The sequence below is a fragment of the Cavia porcellus genome, unplaced genomic scaffold (assembly GCF_034190915.1).
Source record: "Cavia porcellus strain 051 isolate PalLab524CR breed Dunkin Hartley unplaced genomic scaffold, mCavPor4.1 scaffold_4, whole genome shotgun sequence".
NCBI lineage: Eukaryota > Metazoa > Chordata > Mammalia > Rodentia > Caviidae > Cavia > Cavia porcellus.
Genome location: NW_026947487.1, coordinates 83885681 through 83906733, shown reverse-complemented (window position 1 = coordinate 83906733; position 21053 = coordinate 83885681). Strand labels below are relative to the sequence as shown.

The 21053-nt window shown below is 50.0% G+C and overlaps 1 protein-coding gene across 2 annotated transcripts; it reads right to left on the bottom strand.

The window, feature by feature from the left end:
- Positions 1-2169: 2169 nt before the first annotated feature.
- On the bottom strand, positions 2170-20551 carry Cetp (cholesteryl ester transfer protein). 2 transcript variants are annotated; one of them, XM_003472075.4, is made up of 16 exons: positions 20261-20548; positions 19348-19462; positions 17101-17235; positions 16942-17012; positions 16623-16710; positions 15718-15787; positions 15540-15600; positions 13590-13681; positions 12327-12506; positions 11563-11613; positions 8211-8372; positions 4525-4592; positions 4021-4054; positions 3546-3618; positions 2556-2641; positions 2170-2395 (listed from the first exon to the last, which is right to left on the bottom strand). In XM_003472075.4, the coding sequence occupies exons 1-16, from the start codon at positions 20376-20378 to the stop codon at positions 2321-2323; spliced, it is 1479 nt and encodes a 492-aa protein (XP_003472123.1). In that variant the 5' UTR covers positions 20379-20548; the 3' UTR covers positions 2170-2320. The 2 variants fall into 2 exon arrangements, with proteins under 2 accessions (XP_003472123.1, XP_063103428.1); XM_063247358.1 differs by lacking the exon at positions 8211-8372 and having other exon boundaries at positions 20261-20551.
- Between the last annotated feature and the right edge of the window lie 502 nt (positions 20552-21053).

The window sequence follows — 21053 nt, the reverse complement described above, 5'->3', positions numbered from 1 at the left end:
AGAATTAACCCAGACCCTGGAGAAAGCCACTAACCCTCCTTAATGATAATTGTCTCTCAAAGATGCCACCACAGTGGCAGTCATGCTTCAGTATAAGGTTTCTTTGGGTTGGGTTGGGGGCAAACCGCATTCAGTCCATAGCACTGTGCTTCCCTCCTCTGGCTGGGCCACACACCTGGAGAAAACAGAGCCTGTCCCAAGCTGAAACCAAATTCTTCAACAAGGACGCAGACAACCCCATGGAGTGGAGGTGCCTTAGGAGGAGGGATCATGACCTCACTCTGTGAATTAGGACTCCAGCCTTCTTCCCTGTCACCCAGCTCTGGGCCCCGCACTCTGCACAGTGGCTTTGTATCTCCCCCTCCCTTTATTCTGTAAATAAAGTCTAATCTTTCTTTGCAAAAAAGAAAAAGAAAGTAAGAAAGAAAAGAAAAAAGAAAGACCGAGACAGCAGCAAGAGCCCGGTAGTGCTGTGCCTGGGGTCAGGGAGGGGGGAATGCTGGAGCGTAATAAAGTGGGCAGGAATACGCCCCTGGGCGCCTCTCTCCCACATCGATTTGCCTTTCTGAGCTTGCATCTTTCTCTTTTCTTACCAGAAGCCAGACCTCTGTGAGTCCCTTACTTTCCTTGCCCTTCCCCTTGTCAGAACCTCTTCCCCATCCTGTCTCACTTCCTGTCCAGTGCTGGACCCGCTAGCGCGGAGGATGAGTCTCTGCTTTAGCCTTCTGCAGAAAGCTGGTCAGCTGAGGAGATGAGACTTTTAACAGTGGCAGAGCAAAGGGTGGAAAGCACTCAGTGGTTCAGGGGAAGCTAGAGGTGGGATCTGAGAGATGCTACCTGCTGACCACCGGCATTTGGGACACTAGAGGGAACTTGAAATTATCTGAGATGTTTGATTGATGAGTGAAATGTATTACTGTGTCAGTGCGTCAAGGAGCGAAGAGGTGAATGGGTAATGTTTCTGGACCTGAACTGTTGTCCCCTCTGTCTCTAGCACCCTTCGTTGTATGATCACAGGCAAACTCCTACTTACTCCTCAGGATGTGGGCCAAGGGTTCCCTCCTCTATGGCCACTGGAGAGGGGTGGCAGGGTGTGTCTGTTTGTGCTCAACCTGGTTATGGAAACTGCCTTCCCTCAAGGCACCCTCCAGAGCCAAGGAATGAGCTCTGCTTCCAGGCTTAGCCAATCAGGACTTTGGATCTTGTAGAGAATGAAGCACCAGGGCAGGAAACCAGTTGGAATGAGTGGTCCCCAGGTGCCACCTGGTGATACTGCTGGGGCCTGACATCCCACCTGCCTGACCTGTGCCCTGGGATCCGAGCCTGGTGCAGTCTTCTGCCTGCCCAGTCTGCGAGCTCCTCCACATCCCCGCACACTTGCCCTCTTCTCAGTTTTCTCCAGGGCTAGACTCTGTTGTTTGCTCCTGAAAACCCTGATGGACACAGCATCTGTGACTCAGCCCCACAGTGTCTCTCAGAGCCTCAGGCTTGCTACGTTAAGAGCTGTGAGTGGTGGGCATGAGTGGCTGTTGGGTGAATCTGGAAAACATTTGCAGCTGGGAGTGGTGATGCATGTCTATAACCCCAGCATTCTGGGAGGCTGAGGCAGGAGGACTACAAATTCAAGCCCAGCCTGGGCACTTAGTGAGACTCTATCTCAAAAATAAAAATTTTAAAAAGAGCCTAAGTTCCATCCCCAGTCCTAGGGAGGAGGGTTCATTAGCAGTGGATGTATAGGTGATTGGCACAGATTCCCAGGCAACTGCATCTTGATCTAGTCCTGGAAGGGTAAGGGGGAACTGGAAGGCCTTAAGGAGGGGCCACCAGCTAGAGAAGGGGCTTGTCAGCTGTTCAGCAAAGGGGGCAGCACTGGTGGAACAGGGAAGGGGTGCAGCTGAGCATGATGAATTGCAGATAGTTTGGAAGGTACTCAGGGGGCAATCAGGCGGAGCTTTGAATCCTCAGGTGAGCAGTTTGGATTTTTCCTGCAGGCTCTGAGGAGCTCACAGGAGGAGCTAGGAGCCGTCATGGAAGGGCTGAAAAAGGATGAACATCCAGGGCTGGGCTTGCCAGATTCTCCCAGTAACAGGGCAGGATATGCAAGACCTGTCCCTTCCCTGCCCTCTCCCCTTTCTCCCCCATTCATAGAAGTTGTACTGTACCTCCCAGTTACTGGATACAGCATTTTAATGGAAGTGCTCTTTAGGACAGGGAGAAATTGGAAGGCAGTCTCGCACCATGATGGAAGGAGATGCCTGAATTCGGGATGGGAGACCGAGCCTGGTTTCCGGTCTGTGCTCCATTCTGTGTTGAGGGGCTTCTAGCTCAAGCTCTGCAGGAAGTCTACCAGCAGATGCTCTGGGAAGCCAAAGTCCATCTGCAGCAGCAGAAAGCCCTAGGAGGGGTGGGGGCGAGAGGGGCAGGCTGGGCTGGCTCCCAGGGCACTGGGAGGCAACCAGGAAGCCCCTGCATGTGTCCGCAACAACCATGTCATAAGAGAATGCTACCTAGGGCTTCCGCCCACAAGTCCAGGCTGATGGGAACTTTGTACTCACGTCTTGAGTGATGATCTCAGGATTGATGATGTTGAAAAGGTGCAGGCCTTTGCTGTTCATGAAAGCTGTAAGTGCCACCTGGAGCCCTGGGACAGGGGAAAGAGCCTGTCAGCCCTTTTCAGGGAGCAGCCCTGTGCTGTGACACCCTGGGCAATGGGAGATGGTGGAACCAAGGTTCTTGGCCATGTGGTTCACAGCAAGCTGAATCTATCCTGCTTGGAAGGACATTTGGGGAACAGCTGTCACTCCTCATGCCCACCCTGGTGGTCACTCTTTCCCTATGAAGCTTCTCCCAATGCTCTTTGCAACCACACAGAGCAGTCTCTCCAAACACCCAGTTTAATCATCTCTGCAGTTTTAGTGCCTTGCTACAGATGGGAAAATTGAGGCAGGGACAGCCTCATTTTTGCTTCTGCAGGAATGCCAAGGTCACCTGGACATGTAAATATTCAAAATGAAGGCTTGGCCAGCTCAATACACCCAGAGGGGAAGGGAACAAAGCCTTTCAACAATACCTTGTCCAGAGTGCCTCTGGCACAACCTGGTTATGGGGTCTGAAATTCCACCTTAGAACAGCTGTATATGACCAAGTACCCTGCAATATCAGGGTCCAGAGGGAATTCAGGGTTCGTCAGTTCTGACCTTGTCATTCCATAGAAGGAGAAACAGGTTCAGGGCTGGGCTGCACCCAGGTGTTAACCTTCCAGTTTGTTGCCATTAGAGACCTGAGCCCTTAAAGTAGGTTGGGCCTGTGGGAGAGGGTGGCAGAGGAGATAGCGAGGTAAACCAGCATCAGGGATCTGTTCATCCAGCCAAGTCACTGGCATTCATTGCCCCAGCAAGGAGCTGGACCTCAAGGGAGGGACCCAGGACCCATAAATGATGATGTCTGGGGACCCTGCCTGTGAAGGACCTCTGCACAGAGCAATTTGAAAGCGGGGGAAGGTAAAGTCAGAGCTCCATCCCCACCCACTCCCTGATGACACTTACGAGCCATGACCTCAGGAATGCCCACAGCGGCGATCATCGACTGCAGGAAGCTCTGAACGGCCACGGAGCTGCTCTGCCAATCAGAGGCCCACAGTGAGTGACCCACAGGGCAGATGGTACACAGCCTGGGGGAGCATTCCCCCTCATGCCATGAAAAAGCAATGCTGACCTAACCCTCTCCTCCTGCCCCTCCGGACAGTGGCTCTCCTGAAGGGTCCCTCCAGACCCTAAAGAGAATCAGGGTTGTCGTCCTGTTCCCAGATGCCCAAGGAGAGGCCACTTGGCCAGTACTTTCCTCTTCCTTCTTCAAACCACTACGGTCCCATTCCTGTGACACAAAGGCTCTCCCAACAGACAGAAGGGAGAAGTGTCACAAGAGACACGGAGGGAACAACTGATTGGATTTCTTTTGGGCCCACTACCTGATTTCCTTAGGGTCCTCTGCTTTCCTAAGATATGAAGCCTGACCACCTACCTCAGCCTCCTTAGAAGCGTTCCTTGGTGTAACCCTGAAATAGAAGAGGTGAGAATTCGAACCTTTGTTAAGGAACTTTGGGAATGGTTCTCAGTGTTCCTGATCAGTAATCTTATGCTTAGTATTTCATTTTGGGGGACACAACAGTAAAACATAATAAAATTGCATCTCTTCAAATTCTTGTTCCTTGAATTTTTCTAGGTAACAGGTATGAATTTCATGCAAAAATTCAAAAAATTGCAACCTTTGGCAAAGATAGGTTAATTTCAGGCCCTTGAAAAGAGAGGCCTTTTGAAGCTTCTGGACACTGGTCATTACAACCACTGGGCCTTGGGCCAGGTCCCTCCCCCACTGCCTCCTACTCTAGCTGCCAAGATAGGATCTTCTCTGGCTATAGCCAGGCTATGAGTCCTGGAAGGAAGGTGCCACATCTCCCAACCAAGACCAAGCCAGGAACCCGAGAGGCTTGCAGAGCTGACTCTCGCCCCTCTTTGCAACACATACTGGAAATCCAGGAGGCTTAAGAAGAGCTTTTTCTGGGAATAGGAGGCCTGGATGGTAGTGATGACATCCTGGGGAGAGAAACCAGATTCATTGTGAGTCAGGGGTTTCCCTGAAGCAGAGGGCAACTCTCCCTGCCCAGGGCTCTCAAATGCACTGAACAATCTGAGAGGCATGGGGAAGAGAGGATTCGAGGAAATCTTGGGATTTGGCTGAATGATTGATCTGAAAACTGGGAGAAAATGGAAGTGTGGCTCAGTCACAAAACACTTGCCTAAGATGTACCAGGCCCCAGTTCCACTCCCAGCATCACAAAATACATACATACAGGCACAAATGCATGCACGAGTACATATGGAAGGAAATAAGCCTGAAATTTTGGGCTTAGGATCTGAGAATCCATGGCACTTTCTCTCCTAGTTTCTGACTTTCCCATATTGGCAGTTGCTGTGGAGCAGGATTGTGGGCATGGCTCACATCCTCTATCTCCAAAAGGAAGCAATTAGAGGCTTCCTGTGCTGGTCGCTGGATTGATCTGTGTTTTCACATTCTGGAGATCAAATACACTAAATTGCTTCTGCTCTAGGTGTGGCCTTCGGCCAGCAGCTTCAGCACCAGGCAGGAGGAATGAATGGGAAATGCAGAGCCACAGGCCCTGCCCCAGACCTACAAACCGGACTCGGGGATGCCCAGGAATTTGTGTTTTGACAGCGTCCCTTGGTGCCACTGTTCCTATAGCACCAACTATCCTCTGTATGTTGAGTTCAGTTTCATATGCACCTTCCTTGACTACATAATTTTATTTCATAGCATTGGGTACAATTAGAGGTTGCACAGTATTTTGCTTAGCTAGCTAGTTGCTATTTATCTCTGCCCACACTAGAACCTTCAGGAGGTCAGAAATCATATGGGTTGGGTCCAGAGTAAGAACTCAACAGGTGCTGATGAAAATGAATGTCTAAGTGCATCTGCTGAGGGGCAGTGACCTCAGGTGTCAGTGTGATAGGTGACCTTGAACCTCACATTGTGTCCTGTTGGTTCCAGAGCTCTGTCTGTTCAAGTGGAGAGGCGAGCATTCTCTCTAGGGTGCAGTTTAATGCCTCTGCAGTGCAGTGATCTTGCCCTAGCACAGACCTGTCATCTTGCACCCCTGCTGCAGCTTCCACCTCTTCCTTTTGGCCTGGCAGTCTCGGAATGAGGTTTCAACACACCTCCAGCCTGACTTGCAACTTCTTCAGCCCCAAAAAACCACACTAGGATTGCCACATCCCTGGTCCTGTTTATGTCTGCCATCATCCCAGAAACCTGCCCCAGGCTATCTCCCTGCCCTGGGAGATGCAGCCAAAGCTCCTTTCCAAGGTGTCCTGGGGGACATAAGTTCCTAGAGACCATTGACTGACACACACACTCAAGTTCATGAGCAAGAAGGAAAGTCTGCAGGAGCCAGAGCAAGGAGAGGACATTGGAGAAGGCAGGAAGGGGCCTAAATACATGGTGATGCTGCAGTCAGACAAAGATTCTTTGTTTGACCCAACTTTGGTATGATTCTAGAACCTTCTAGGACCACCATGTATTTCCTTGTAAAATCCAGTTTTACTGAGAGCCCTACTACCTTGGTTTACCAAATATCTCCACTCCCAGTGTCTGATCACCTCACATTAGATCAGATCCCTCATCTTCCTCTCAGGGTATGGGTGGGGGATGGACCCTGGCCCATCTTCAGCCAGAATCCTATTGGGTTGGCTCACCTAGAATTTCCACCCACTGCCAGGTTTCCTTTCAATATTTTTCCACCCACTAACCCTGACCTTTTACTTGACTGTGGGCCCCAGTCACCCACACTGCACTCAGAGTGGAACCCAGGGTCTCCCTGCCACCCACTGTGAGCCCCACTACAGCAAGCCTTATCTGTATGGCCAAGGTCCTGAATAAACACTGCTTGTTGGAGATGCAACTGAAGTTCTTTTTATTTTAAAGAGAAAAAAATAACAATAAAACAGAGTTTCAGGACAGGTCAGTAGGAGAGTTATGATAATTAATACATTGTGTATTGTTGTCTTTGTAGTAGAATATAAGATATAGGAATGATATCTTGTCCAACCAATATTAGTACAAACTTTTCTTTTCAATGAACTAAGAGACAGTAGCTGTATAACTATTTTAACTATCTTGTATATAAATATATTTTTCCCTTTTCCCTTTCTTCCTTTCCCCTATCATAGTTTGTCTGTTTTTTTTAACAGTTTTTCCCAATTTACAAAATCTGGTGTACATTTTGGGTCTTACTCTTTTGGTGTCTTTCACTAGGGAGATGATATGATGTTTACATGTACGGGTCTGATTTATTTCACTTATGAGTATGGTCTCTAGTTGCATCCATTTACCTATAAAAGCCTCAGGTTTATCCTTCTTTATGGCTGAGTAGTACTCCATTGTATAAAAAACACATCTTTTTTATCATTCCTCAGTTGATGGGCATTTGAGTTGTTTCCAAGATTTAGTAAGTTGTGCTGCTATAAATATGGGTGCACATATATTGCTATGGTATGATGTTTTTAATTCTTCTGGGAAAATACCCAGAAGGGGTAAAGTTTTTAACAAGTTCTCTGTACTTTTTGAACTTTTAACTAACATACAGTAGGTAAGTAAAATAGGACAAACTTACGAGTTTTTCCAAAAGCTAAATCCGTGTGATCTCCTGGGTCAAACTGTGATGTGGGCAAAGGAGACCAGTGAAAAAACTAGTGAGTCTGGTTGTCTGTGGTTTACCAGTGTGAATCTCCTAGCACTCATGCAGTGTGGCCCAGGAGACGGTGATTATGGGGTAGGCAGGGGAGATGCCTATGGAACCCTCTGTACTATGTAGCTTTTATTCAGATCTGAAATTATTCTAAAATTAAAAGTCAATGAAAAGTAATAATCACCAAGGGAAGTGCATCAGTGTCCCCAGTGGGCAAGGGGATTATCAGGATCTGGAGTTTACCACTATGTGCATAAGTGATTTTTGTATTTAGTTTTTAATGTATTAAGAAATATTGAAGATATATATATATATATATATATATATATATATATGAGAGAGAGTGAAGATTATTAGGAATCATGTTCATCCTTAATTCCTTATTTACAATTACAAAAATCAAAGGAACTCTGTTTCTTCTGTTTGTTGTGTTCTTTGTCATTTTGTTCACTAGGGTTTTTGAGTTTCTTGATAAAGCCTGGCCATTTGAGATGAGAGGCTTTGTGTAGTATTTTCATCTTGCTTTATGTGAATGTTTACATGTGGAGAAATGTCAGTGTGCTTGCTTGTGGGGTCACCCAACCTTATCTGGGGTGATCATCATTATGTCCCTCATGTACACACAATATCCTGATGTTCTAAACTTCAAAGCATCTGAATTTGGAAAGCTGTGGCCTTCATATCTATGGGTGGAGGGTCTTGGACTTGCGTGTCAAACTCGAGTCCCACACTCAGCTTAAGGAATTGTTACTAACCCCATGAACACCTTCTGTGCACTCTCTTGACTGAGTTCTAGGGTCCTGAGGCCCACAAGCCATGTGTAAGATACAACCAGTTGCAGCAGAGGTGATGAGAAGACCTGGAGATATCAGAGGTCCCCAAACTTCTGTCCCAGATGGCCTGTCCGCAGCTGGGTCCTCTGCTCCCAAGCTCCCCTGTACCCACTCACCTCTTCAAAAGTGTGAGCCACTAACCCATCTGGGTGTGGGAAGAGGAATTGCACCATCACGGAAGAACTGACCACGACACCCTTTTTTTGACAGGAGATCCTGGGCCTCGTGAGGCAGTGCACGGTTACTTGGGCCAGGCTGGGAGTGCAGCTGTTGAAAAGCTGTGGGAGACAAGGGGTTCCAGGGCCAGGACCCGGGCCCATCAGAACAGCGGCAGCCACTGCCCTCGGAGACGGGAAGGCTGAAGTTGGTGTGGGCCCTGGGACTGGGGAAACAGGAAGCAGCCCGGGGTAGAGGCTGGGACCAGGCTGAACTCCAAGGCCTGAGCCCTAGGCTGTACCACACCACTAATTCCCAGTGACTTGGCAAACTGGGACTCTTGAGCTCTCTGAACCTCAGTTTTCTTGTCTGTATTATATTGAAGCCACCTCTGCCCTGCCACCCTTGTAGGTCATGGTGAGGACACCTTTTCTTAGCATCCTTTTTTGTGCCTTGCCTTCTTCCTCTGTAAAATGGGGACAGAGTCATACTTAGCACATAGAGTTGCTGAGAGGTTGAACAAGATAATGCAGGTAAAGAGCTGCTCCAGGTAAAGGGCTTGCTACGTGGGACTCCTCCAACAGATGTGGCTGTGCCATCTAACAATGTCCACAGAGACCTCACTAGGCTACAGCCTTGGGCCAGGCAAGGGACACAGCAGAGAACCAAATAGACGTAGTCTGTCTGAAAAGTTCATTATTAGAGAATCCCAGAACTAAAGCAAAATTGCAACCGAGGAATATTTTAAAGGTGAAATAGACCCACCTTTGGTTCAAGAACCCTCAAGGGGGATCTGACCAAATCAGGGAGGTGGGAGAAGCCTTTCCTAATTAGGAAGAATCCAACAGGAAAGGGTGAGGGAAATCCTCTGAGCAGAGGGAACAACCTGGTCCAGGAGATGTGGGAGAAGCAGGCCCAAAACAGGACAAGCAGATGGTGGGCAGGACTGTGGTCAGCAGGGCAGAGTATCAGGTCTGCAGCCTGTGGGGTGGGGCTCAGGGTCTCTCCCTACAGACCATAGGACCAGCAGATGCATTCCGATAAAAAGTTTTATTTAGTACCTAGCTGAGCTCAAAAGAAAGAAATAGCTGGGGATTTAGCTTAGTGGCGTAAGCACTTGCCTGGCAAGTGCAAGATTATGAGTTCAATCCCCAGTACCTAAATAGAGAGAGAGAGAGAGAGAGAGAGAGAGAGAGAGAGAGAGAGAAAGACAATCCCAGGTCCTAAACATGAAAAGCAAAACTGTAAGCAAGACAGCCCAGAGACATAAGAGAAGGGGGTGGCTTCAGACGACACTGTCCTGGGGTTCGATGCTCTCAGATTAAAAGTAATGAGAAACAGAAGTAGAAATGAGACATTTGTCCCTCATGAAAAGGAGTGGGGATGAAGGGTGTAAATGAGAAACCTAAATGGGTCTGTGCAAGACCAAAGTCTGTATTCACGCTGCAGGCAGGTTGCAAGACTTTCCAAGCTAAATAATCAACATAAAAATACAGCCAGACTACCGAACGGTGCAACTTTTGTGTTCCTCTCAGAAATAAATGCAAAAGTGTCTTCTTAGGAAATCTAGGGACTCCAAGGAGCAGTCTCCACAGAAAAGCCAAATGCCACTAAAGGTGAGCTTGAAAAGGAAAAAAAATGACAAATGACACAAGAAAGTCACCCATTCTGATAGCTAACTAGAAAATACAACAAATAACAGGTAAGTACTCTTAAGAATTAGACGTGATGAAATAACTTGGAAGAAAGTACAAAGTAACCATTTTGTTAAAAAGTAAAGATTAAAGAGGTAGAGCCCTAATGAAACCACAGTATGGGGTGGCGAGAGATGAGCTAGATTTGAAAATGAACTAAATAAAATTACTATAAAATAAATGTTATTGGTAGTAAAATGAAAACTTCAGGGAATGAGTGAACAGATAAGATACAGGTGTACAAGGAACAAATGAAAATAGAAATTTGCAGAAAATGTCCAGAATTTAGCACAGAGATACCAAGACATAAAAAAAATGACAGAAGAACTAACTGTAAACATAGAAGATGAACTGACAAGGCCCTAGAAATTCAAAGAGATAAGAATGGAGGAAACAGAAAAAGAGGCAATAGCTGAAGAGATGCAACTGAGAAATTTTAACAGCTGATGGAAGATACCAACTCTTACACTAAACAGTTGTGCTGGGTGCAGAAACACTAGAATGAGAGGTAGACAAGGGCCAGACAGGGCAGGATCCTGGGTACTCTGCAGAGAACTTTGCCTGGCCTTACCCTCTGAGTTTTAATTTGGCACATGGGCATTCAATTTTGCTTCTTGAAAAGGTTGTTCTGGTTGCCACAGGAAACAGTGCAGGGGGTGTCAGGATGCAGGGAGACCCGCTCACCCACTATGAGGGTGCGACTAGATTTCCACAAAAGGTGGTGGTAGCTGGGCCTGAGTGAAGGTAGAGACAGAAATAATGGATGCTAGAACAGTGAGGACAAGAAGCGTGCATGCCTGAGTCACACACTTGGAAGGAGAGAGAGGCACAGCAGGGTCAGGAAGTCAGGGAAGAGTAGATGGAAATTCAGGAGGAAAGCAGACCTCCTACTAGACCAGGAGGAAGCTACAGGGAGGAGCTGGGATGGGAGAGGGCAGGGCTGGGAGCAGGGAGCCCAGGGAAAAGCACAGTTGGGGGCATGCCACTCTCTCCAGGAAGGAGTGTGTATGAGAGGGAGGTAGTGAGAAGAGGCGGCAGGCAGCTGGAGCTTGAGGGTGGTGGGGAAGGCTGACAGTATCGGTGCAGGGAATGGGAGGGAGCTGGCCAGAGGCTCAGAAGACTTCACCCAGAAAGGGCGAGGCGTCTCTGAGCTCAGGCACTGCAGCCTTGTGGTAGAACCTTGCACTGAAGACCAGGATCACAGGCATCGCTGCCTCCAGTCAGAGCAGACAGGGCTGTGACCCCCGAGGAGCTGAGCTGAGACTGGCTTTGGAGTCAGGAGTCAGTCACCTGCCATGAGTATGGCTGGGGCCCGCTGAGCCTAGCGGTGATACCACAGTCTTTGGGGCCATCGCAGCTGCATAGCCCAGCCTTGCCATTTCCTAAATTCCCTGAGTGTGACACAGGATTCTAACAGTGTCTCCCTGGCACAGTGGTTGTAAGCACAGAGGGAACTGATGCTCAGCAAGCGCTGAGCTCAGAGCCCAAAAAGAACAAGGCCTTAGCAATTGTGATGTCGCTGCTGTTGGTATCGCTGTGTGTGTGTGGGGGGGGGTGTTCTGGAAGCGAGGGCAGGATTAGGGTGCACAAGATAAACCCTGACCAGCAGGGCAGTTACCTCTGAGAAGCTTTCCTGATTGATGGTGAAGCCCCAGGTTTCCAGTGCTTCCTAAAAGACACCAGAGGGTGAGCAGGTCATTTTCAGGCCACCACAGCGACACAGTGCAGCCCCTCAACACAAGCCCAACCCCCTAGACAAAAGCTGAGGTGTGAGGTAGAGAACCTCTGTGATCTTGCTTGAAGCCTGGCTTTTACTCCCCACTCTCCCGTGTGGCTTGGGCCATGTGGCCACCAGGTCATGTGGCCTTGGGCCATGTGGCCACCAGGTCGTGTGGCCTTGGGCCATGTGGCCACCAAGTTATGTGGCCTGTGGGACACACAATGGGAGATATGAAGAGCGTAGGCTTTGGAGCCTCCACTTCTAAGCTGTGTGATCTTGAGCAAAGTTACCTACCCTCTCTGAGGTTGGCTGTGGTTTGATTTGTTTGAAAAATGGAAGTGCAATAGTACCTATCCCAATCTGTGAGTACAGCAAAGATAAATGCAGCACAAATATTGATAACAACTTGAATTTACTTCACAGTTACTACATACCAAGCTGTATTTTATGGTTATATCTGCCTATCTATCTGTTAGTTGATTGGCTATATCTCTCACCAAACACACGGGGGACCCTCAGTAGATGCTGGGCTTTAATACAATGGTTGCAGCATGGCCAGTCCATGGTGCCTGTGCTTGCCACCCAGTTTCCTCCATGCTCCCCACAGGTGTTACACACACACCACATGCACACATGCATGTCCCAGCAGCCCTGCCTCTCACCTTGAACTTGTCCCCCGTCAGGCTGAGTGTGAGGCGGCCATCCTGGAAGGCGGCCTTGGCCAAGGAGTCCAGAACTTGCTCAGAGAACCAGAAGTAGAGCATGCGGGATTCCCCCAGCAGCGATGGTGAGAAGGTGGGCAGGACGAGGTCCTCCGAGATGTTTTTGTAGATGAAATGACCCTGCAAAAAGCTGGGACACTGGCTGCCCTTCCCTGTGTGTCCCTGATAGGCTCAGGGGCCAGCTTCAGGGGGACCACCAGGACCCTTGGGAAGCAGCTGACTCAGAAGACAGATTGGAAACTGAGGCAGACCCGCACTCAGTTTCCACCCAGCCGGACCTTCACTCAGTCAGCAGACAGGTGCCCAGCACCAGCCGAGGGATGTGAACCAGAAAGATGTGCGCCCTCACCCCGCCATCCATTGGCATTCCAGCAGACATGGCAGGCAGAGCAGCTGGTGACGGAGGACCTCCCTACTCCCAGTTGATCCTGTTGACTGCCAGCCCTGCACCTTTACTCCCAGGCAGCCAAAGTCAAGAAGGTGAACCACAGCCCAGATCTCTCCCTTCCAACATTAAGGAGCCCGAGGCTTATGAAGGAGCTTCATGAGCACCCACAAACCTCTGACAAGTTCTTTTTCTTCAATTTTCTGAACACAGGCTCCTTCACGGAGGTAGATGGCTGTCCCTAGAATCTGTTCTCCTCTCTCAGAGTTCTGTAACCCCCAGTTCTTAGCTGGGCTCATTGAGTGCCTGGAATAAATTCCTCAGCATTCCCTGCAGCTAGGTGTGATCGTGTGACCCAGCTCAGACTATGGGATGTGAGCAGAGTGGGCAGTTGGCTTAGCCCCTCAATGCACAGAGCCTGTGTACCTGACACCCTGGAGCCACCAAACCCACCCGGCACCACATACAGTGGTCTGGGTCAGGCTGTTTTCAAGGGAAACAAACATCTACGGGTTTAAGGTGCTGTTCTTGTGGGCCTCTATGTTTTAAGTAACAGAGGATCCACAGCTTTCATCAGGTCCCCCAAAGGGGCCATTGCTATGGAGGCTGGTGGAAGTCAAACGAGCCTTCTGGAATAGAAATGGTGCCTGACTGGGGTCCTCAGAGAGGGTCAGGAAATGCCCTGCAGAGGTGTGGCAACAGGCATTTGGCTTCCATGGAGTCAAAGCTGGGGGCAGGTGGCCAGGGCACAGGTGAGGACCTAGCCTGAGAAGTACCTGGGGAGGTGAGCCCCTGCCCCATCTTCCCACCATACCCACCTTGTGATGGGACTCCAGGTAGGTGGCTGTGACAACAGGCCATCTTGTCAGGGAGATGTCCACCCCAATGTCTCCACTGGACAGGATGTTAGCTGTGGGAGGGGAGGACTGAGGTGGAGCCTCCCCTCCACACGGTGCCCCAGCCTGCAGCCCTAAGGCCCTCTTTTGTAAGATGGGCCCTATAGTGTGGGATGCACGTTTCCATTATCTTTTCCTCAGCTTCTGTCTGGCGGGGTGGCTCCACCATTCCAGGCTCCTGCTGGAAGACTGGTTCAGAATCAGAGCCAGAGTAGTCCTAGCTCCCTCACCAAGCATCTGTGTCCTCACTTCCAGTGACAGTGTCTACCCCAGGGCCACATGTTTGTGTGATCTCTTGTGTAAAAGTGAGTGAGCAAGTGACCAACAATAGGAGCAAATCTGATGATCAGTTCTCTCAGACTTCACTCATTAGTTGATCCTGAATTCTATAATCTAGAACTGGAGTCATGAAACATTTTCTAGAAAGGACCAGGCAGTTAAGTACTTCAGACTCAGAGGGCCCCCTGTCTATGACTCAGCTCTACTTTTGCTGTTTAAAAGCAGCTGTACACAGGGCTTTCTAAGGAGTGGGAGTGGCTGTGTTCCAATAAAACTTTATTTCCAAAAGCAGGCAGTAACACCATGTAGCGTTGGTGCAGACCAGCGTGAGGGCTGGAGAGCAGCGTGGGAGTGTAGGGCCCTGCTCCTGCCTCCTCCCACAAGCCTACAACAGAGTCACATTCTTGGGGAAACCCTGTGGGTCCTCCAGTCCCGCTGAGCTCCTGGGCCATATAGGCCAGGCCAGAGAGCCCTGGCCCTCCTTCACTGAGGGTGAGCCACCTTCCTGTTGACCTTAAGAGACCATAAGAGATCTGTTGAAGTGGGAGTAGAGTGCTTGATACTCAAGAAAATGAGTTGTCCTTGTCCCCTCCTGTGCTGCTCCTCTGCTCAGGACAGGAGCCTAGAGGCCTGGGGTCTCCCCTCCCATTGCCCTGTCAGCCTGGTCTCCCGACCCACGTCCCGACCCTGTGTTCACTGAGCACCTACTATATGCTGAAGAACCAAGACCAAATACCTGCTTTCAGCTTAGCAAGAGAAGTTTCTGTGCAGTCCAGCTGCTACTTGGGAATGGTTAGAGGGCCTGGATTCAGATTCCTCCCCTCTATTTCTGGGCTGAGGGTTCCTCTCAGCCTCATAAATGCATTTTCTCAGAAGTTAAATGGAAGGAGTTAAATAGCAGGAGCTTTTTCCCTGGCTCGTCACAAGGATGCTGTGTTGGGTGAATACAGTGTTTGGTACGCGGTAGTTCTGTTGGGCAGCACAGCACAGCCCACTTCTTCCAGGACCTTCTCTTGTCTTCTGTACCTCCCAAGGGATATCCCATTGGACAGATGGCAGCACTGAGTCCTGAACCATCCCTTCGCCACCACACAACCTTGGGAAACCCCCCCCCACAGCCTTGGGGAGCTCCCCCTGAGCCCCAGCCCTAATAGAAAGGTGAGGGTGGGCTGGGGATCTCTCCTTCTCTGTGATGCTTTCTCCATCTTACTCCCACTGACGTTTGTGGTGCAATGGAGATTGGGATGCTGGTTACTCTAGTTCTTTTAAAGGGCCTGGTGATGGCCTAGGTATTGTCTTATGCTTCTAGTGTACATTTTTTCCAACTCCATTCTCACAGGTACCCTGTGGGCAGGTGCTATTATCACCCTATTTTTACCTGTAAAGAAACTGAGGTCCAGAGAAGTTAAGTGACTTGTTCCTGTCACACAACTTCCAAGGAGAAGTGACTTGCCACTGCCTGACCATAATTAGTCACCAAGTGGCAGAGCCACACAGGGCCCACAGGGGCAGTGACTGTCCCACGAGCCCCTGGTGATGTGGGTGACTTCCTGCTCCCATGGCTAGCCTCAGAGATACACAGACTGAACTCACCGGCCCTTGACTGGACAAAGTCAGCCATGATGTTGGAGATGACGCTGATCTCTTTGCAGACCTGAAGAGGACAGAGCAGGCACCTCACCAGGCAGGAAAGGAGCCAGAGAAGAGGCATCCAGAGGTGGCATCCTCTGGATCCTGGATGACAGGTGGGTGGGTCCCTGGCCATGCTCACCTGTCCCTGCAGGACCAGCTTCAGGGTGAAGGAAATGAAGCTGGTGAACAGCCGCTTGATCCATCCAGGGCTGAAGTGAACAAGCACAGAGTGAGTGTCCTGCCCAGCCTGGGCATCCCCTGAGTGCCTACCATGTGCTGGGGACTATTCAGGTCTCCGCCAGCTTCAGAATCCAGCAAGCTCAGGAGATGGGAATTATCATTCTTGGCTCACAGCTGCCAACACTGAGTCTCACTGAAAGCCCTGGACCTGCATATTAACCACATCACCTCTCCTCCCCAGGCTTTCCCGGGACAGCCCAGTTCCTGCAATATTCACATGTGCTGTGCGCGTGGATTTATGCAAAGTCCGGGTTCATAGATTTGCCTGACTGCTCTAGGGGACAGAAAGAGGCCTCCAGCATCCCAAGTTTGCCATTGCTGATATGACCGAGGCCTCTCTTGAGCCTCGATTTCTTCCTCTGAGGAGTCCACAGCTATGATAGAGGGACTTCCTGACACCAAAAGTCTCACCCTGGGAAGCAGGAGCTTAGGTCGTGAGATAGAAGAGCTGGGGTTCAAATCCCACTTGCACTTCCAGGAGCAAGCTGAGTATCTCAGCGAGATGCTTAGCTATGAATAGATAGGAATTTTTCCCCCTTCCTAATCTGAGCATCTCCGTTTACACCTAAGTGGAAAATGGGAGTATTAACAATCTGCCTCCTAGCACTGGGTTGTGTGAAGATTAAATCAATTAGTTCATGCAAAGACCTTAAAATAGTGCACATGTTCAGAAACTCTGACTTATTATTTTCTTCCCAGTCGCTGAGTATGTGTTGATGAAGATCCCTGGAGGGCCTGGCCCCTGCAGCTGTGGCTTCCTTGAGTAAGGGTGACACTGGAGGGGCTATGGGCACACTGACTTACTTCCGTTCTCCATGAAGATGCAGGAGCAGCTTGTGGAAGGACAGGTAACATCCAGGGGCATTTGTTTGCACCCTGCCAGAGTCGCAGACTGCAGAGAGACCCCAACACCATATCAGGGCAGCCTGGGCCACCAGGCAGGACCCCTGGGGTGCCCTGGCCTTACAAGGGCATGGCCAGCTCTGGGCTCCCACCCTGCAAACTTCCCAGACTGAGCCTTATTTAGTGACCTCAAAACACCCTGTCCATGGGGCTTCCCTCCCTGCAGAGGCCAAATTCTAGGGCCTGGCCTCCCCACCTCTCTAGAAGGAGCTACACCTACTCAGCTGTGAGTTGATCTGGAGGTCAATAGCAGAGTCAATCTCGAAGTCAACAGACTGATCAATGCTCAACCTGCAAAGATCCAAGGACCCAGGAACCACATTCTGCCCCACAGCCCAGAGGGCCAGCGGGTGGCAGGTCATCAGAGGGTAATGCTTACCCCCAGGCACTTGTGTAACCATAGTTTAAGGTCCCCTTGAAGGTTGCAGAGGTGTTTTGAATGGAGATGTCAATGGTCTTGGCTTCAGTCAGCTCTACCTGGCTGCCGGTAATGGACAGGTGGCTGATCTGGATACTGGGAAAACAAATAGAAACTGAGAAGGGCATCTCTGGGCTCTATCACCTGCCCCCAGAAAAGCCATCTCATCCTCCTGGACCTGAGCACACATAGGGAATTACCCCTACTCACATGGGTCCTCCAGGACCCTCCATCAGTGAGGGCATGATAGAATAATGACCTCCTAAAATATCCACACCCCATTCCACAATGGGCACACTGGCTGACATGAAAGAGAGGACTTTGCCAGGTGGTTTGTTAAAGAACTTGAGCCAGGCAGGGTGCTGATGCCGGTCCCCTGGGTGGACACAAGCATGCTAGAAAGCAGGAGAGAGATGCAGGCGACCTGGGTGCAGCCTGGCTGGCATTGGAGGCCAAGGCTGTGGGCGCTGCCAGAGGATAGAGGAAAAGGAAACAAACCTCTCTGTGTTGGCTCATGTTTGCCAAGCAAGCACTTATGCCACTGATCTAAATCCACAGCCTCACCTATGTTGGCTTTTGACCTTTTAAACTGTGTGTTGTTCAAAGTCACTAAGCTGTGGGAATTTGTTATGGTGGCAGAGGAAGTGAATACAGAGGGCTTTCTGTAGGAGGTGATGGCGGGTAGGAGTTCAGAGGAGAGTGAGTGGCTTGGCTTGGAAGGGGGCCTTAGCATCCCTGAGAGGATGCACATATTTCTTGCTTTAATCCCCACCGCCGCCTGAGCCATCACTGTTGTTACTACTCTACCCAGTGGGCAGAGATGGTAGTGACTCAGAGAGATTCTGTGGCTTCCAAAGGCCTCTGAATCACTGGGATTCGATCCTGGGTCTGCCCCTCCCCCAATTTTGTATTATAAACCCCTATGATGTATTGTGACCAGCAGTAAGAATCTAAGTGTTTCAACCTACGTGTGGGAGTGTGGGCCTATGATTCCAGCACTTAGGAGGCCAAGGCAGAAGGATTTCCAAGAGTTCAAGGCCAGCCTAGGTTACATAGTGAGTTCAAGGACTAAAAGGGAGGTCCTGTCTCAATAAAATAAAATGAAATCATAAGAATCCGAGTCTTCTGTTTTCCCCTCTTTATTCTATTCCATTTTATTCTTTTGAAAGAAAATAAGGGCTAGGGATTTAGCTCAGCGGCATAAGCGCCTGCCTTGGAAGCAGGTAGTCATGAGTTCGATCCCTGGTACCGATAAAAACGAAAAAGACCCCCCAAAAAAGAAAATAATATAAAGAATGCTTATATCCAGCTTCAACCCATGTGAATCAAATGCTGTCACATGTTACTTGCCCATCTGTTTTGGAGTACCGGCAGCCTGGTCTTAGGAAGTATTGCTGGTGTATAGGCGTAGTATCTCTGTTAACAACTCCAAGGCACTTTTGCTATCCCTGACCTCTTGGGACATAGGTTCAGACTGTTATTCTCATTTTACAGAATGAGAAACTATCTCAGGTCACGCTGAGCTCTCCGTGCCACCCCTTGTCCCTCACTGGTAGTAGGCAAAGTGGTATTCCAGCGCTGTGGTACCCCCTAGTGGCCCCAGGACACACACAGGCTCTTGTAGTACTAGGACCAAGGTATCTTAGGAAAGCCATCCACCTCTATATAGCTCATTTTGGGGATGAGGAAGGAGGAGCTTTGTTTTAGGCAAAGGTAAGGAACCTAAATGGTGTCTGCCCCACCCTTGGGGCCTCAGACACATATATTGATAGGAGCCCAGGCTCTATGGCTGCCAGAGGTGCAGGAAGGTGGCTGTGCTCCAGGTGCCCCGCTCTGTGTGCTGCTCTGCCTGATTGTCTAGGTGGCCTCTGTGCAGTTTAACCTCTCTGGGATCCTGTTTCTTGATTTGATAAACATGATCAAGATAAAATATTGCCTGGAAAGGCACCTGGCTGTTATGGTCAGTCAGGTCAGGAGACTCTCAGGTCAGCAGATCTCTACACCCTGCCTTCCATTTTCCCAGACCTCTCTTCACAGGGCTGTGGCCAGGGATCTTTTTGAAGCATACTTCTTATTGGGCTATTGGAAAGACAGATGGGGAACCCTGAGTTCTCCCCGCTGTCCTTCCTCTGTAGGCGAGTCCCGAATTATTCCCCGCCTGTCATAGCCCTTGACTTGTCCTTCCCCACACCCCCAAGGCTGACTTACTTGTGCAGACCATACTTGACCTGGCCAAGCAGCATCATGGTCTTCTCGCCCTTGATGTCGGGGTAGCTGGCCCGCTGAAACACTGTCTGGATCACCTTGGCGGTCTCCTGATTCACTGCAAGGGAAGGCGTGGCTGAGGCACTGAGGCCAGTCCAAGCCCCCAGTCCAGCTCTGGCAAGGCTCAGCTTGTCTAGGGTGAGGTTACCACAGGCCTCAAAGCTGTGGGATCAGACTGGGCTTCACTCTGGTTGCAGGCTAAATGGCAATTTTCAGGGGACACAGAGAGCCCTGTCCCTGACGCCAGTTGGAGATCCTGCTCACACCTCTATTTCTGTATCCTGATAATCAGGAACCACATGATCCTGATCAAAGTGGCAGCCCCTAACCCAGCTGCACACCTCCCCCTGCCTCATACAGACTGTGCTGTGTCCTCCACTACAACTGAGTCTGTGGCCCTGAGTCTCACACTTGAGGCTATCCTATGTGAGACGTTATAGCATTTAGCCTCCCTATGGCTTTGTTGTACTGAATAAGAGGTTAAAGTCCAAACAGAGTTAAGAGATGGCCCAGGTCACAGAGCACAGTCTCCCTATTCTGGGTTTATGCTGATTCCTGACTCTGGGCTCCCTTCTGAACTCCAGATCGACTCTGGATCCCAGGCAAACACAAGTCACCACACTGGGTGGTCTGCAGCCCAGCAAGGGCCTTCTTACCAAAGAGCTTGACTTTGAGGGTGAATTTAGAGAATAGGCAGGGGAGTCAGGCTCAGCCTCTCTCATGGCTAGGGTGATTCTCATCTGGGCTAAGATATGGTGGCCCTGCCCCAGAACTAGCTTCTGAGCAGGTGGTGCCCTTGAGAAGAGCCCCCGCTGGATGGACAAAGCCCGGATGGAGAGATGGGCACTGTACTTACACACCAGGAGGGCAGGCTTGGTGATACGGCACACAATGCCCGCCATGGACAGGGGGCCTGTGGAACAGGCGTGGGCGCTGCCCAGCAGGGCCAGGCTCAGGAGGGCAGCAGCAAGCATGGTTCTTAGGCAGCAGCAGGCAAGTGGTGCTGGCTGGGCAGCCAGGCTCAGTGTTCATTCGTTCAGCCCCCACGGGACATGAGGCACTTCTGGACAGTAGTCTTTCTGGCCCCAGGGATTTGCTTCCTTCCTGCCTGGCCCTTCCTGCCTCCTTTTGGGTTCAGAGTTGGGCACTGGACCAGAGTATGTGGGTGTGCACACACGCTCACACACACGTGCCCACACACGCACTTCCCTTTGCCCACCCACACAGTGTTTACCACCCCGCCTATTTGGACAGCAGCGCAATATTATCTGGATTATCTCTAACAAGCATCCTTGAATTTATTCTCTTCTTCTTTTTACTTAAATGAGTGTGTCTAAGAATAAACTTTATCTGTCACATGTCATAAATAAATAGAAGCCAAATACAATGGCCTTGAAATAAAGACCTTCAGTTCTTGCCAGATGCTCTTGTAGGACAATGACCTCAGCCTGTGGGTACCTGTCAGTTACAGCCCAACAGAAATGGAAAGCCCCATGGGGTAGAGACGCAGAGCCAACCTTTCTCTTGCTGTCCTTTGAACAACCAGAAGTCAGTAGTGCTTTCCCTGGCTTTCTATGGTATACAAGCTACATCTGTGACACCATCCTGCTTCCCCCAGCAGCACGTGGCTCATTCCTCGGGATGCTTCC

Excerpts from the sequence above, each read along its gene's own strand:
- Cetp (XM_003472075.4), bottom strand. The coding sequence starts at position 20,378 with ATGCTTGCTGCTGCCCTCCTGAGCCTGGCCCTGCTGGGCAGCGCCCAC. Across the intron at positions 17,013-17,100 it reads GGTTACACAAGTGCCTGGGG|GTTGAGCATTGATCAGTCTG; the intron begins GTAAGCATTACC and ends GGATCTTTGCAG. Across the intron at positions 3,619-4,020 it reads ACGCTTCTAAGGAGGCTGAG|AGCAGCTCCGTGGCCGTTCA; the intron begins GTAGGTGGTCAG and ends TCTGATTGGCAG.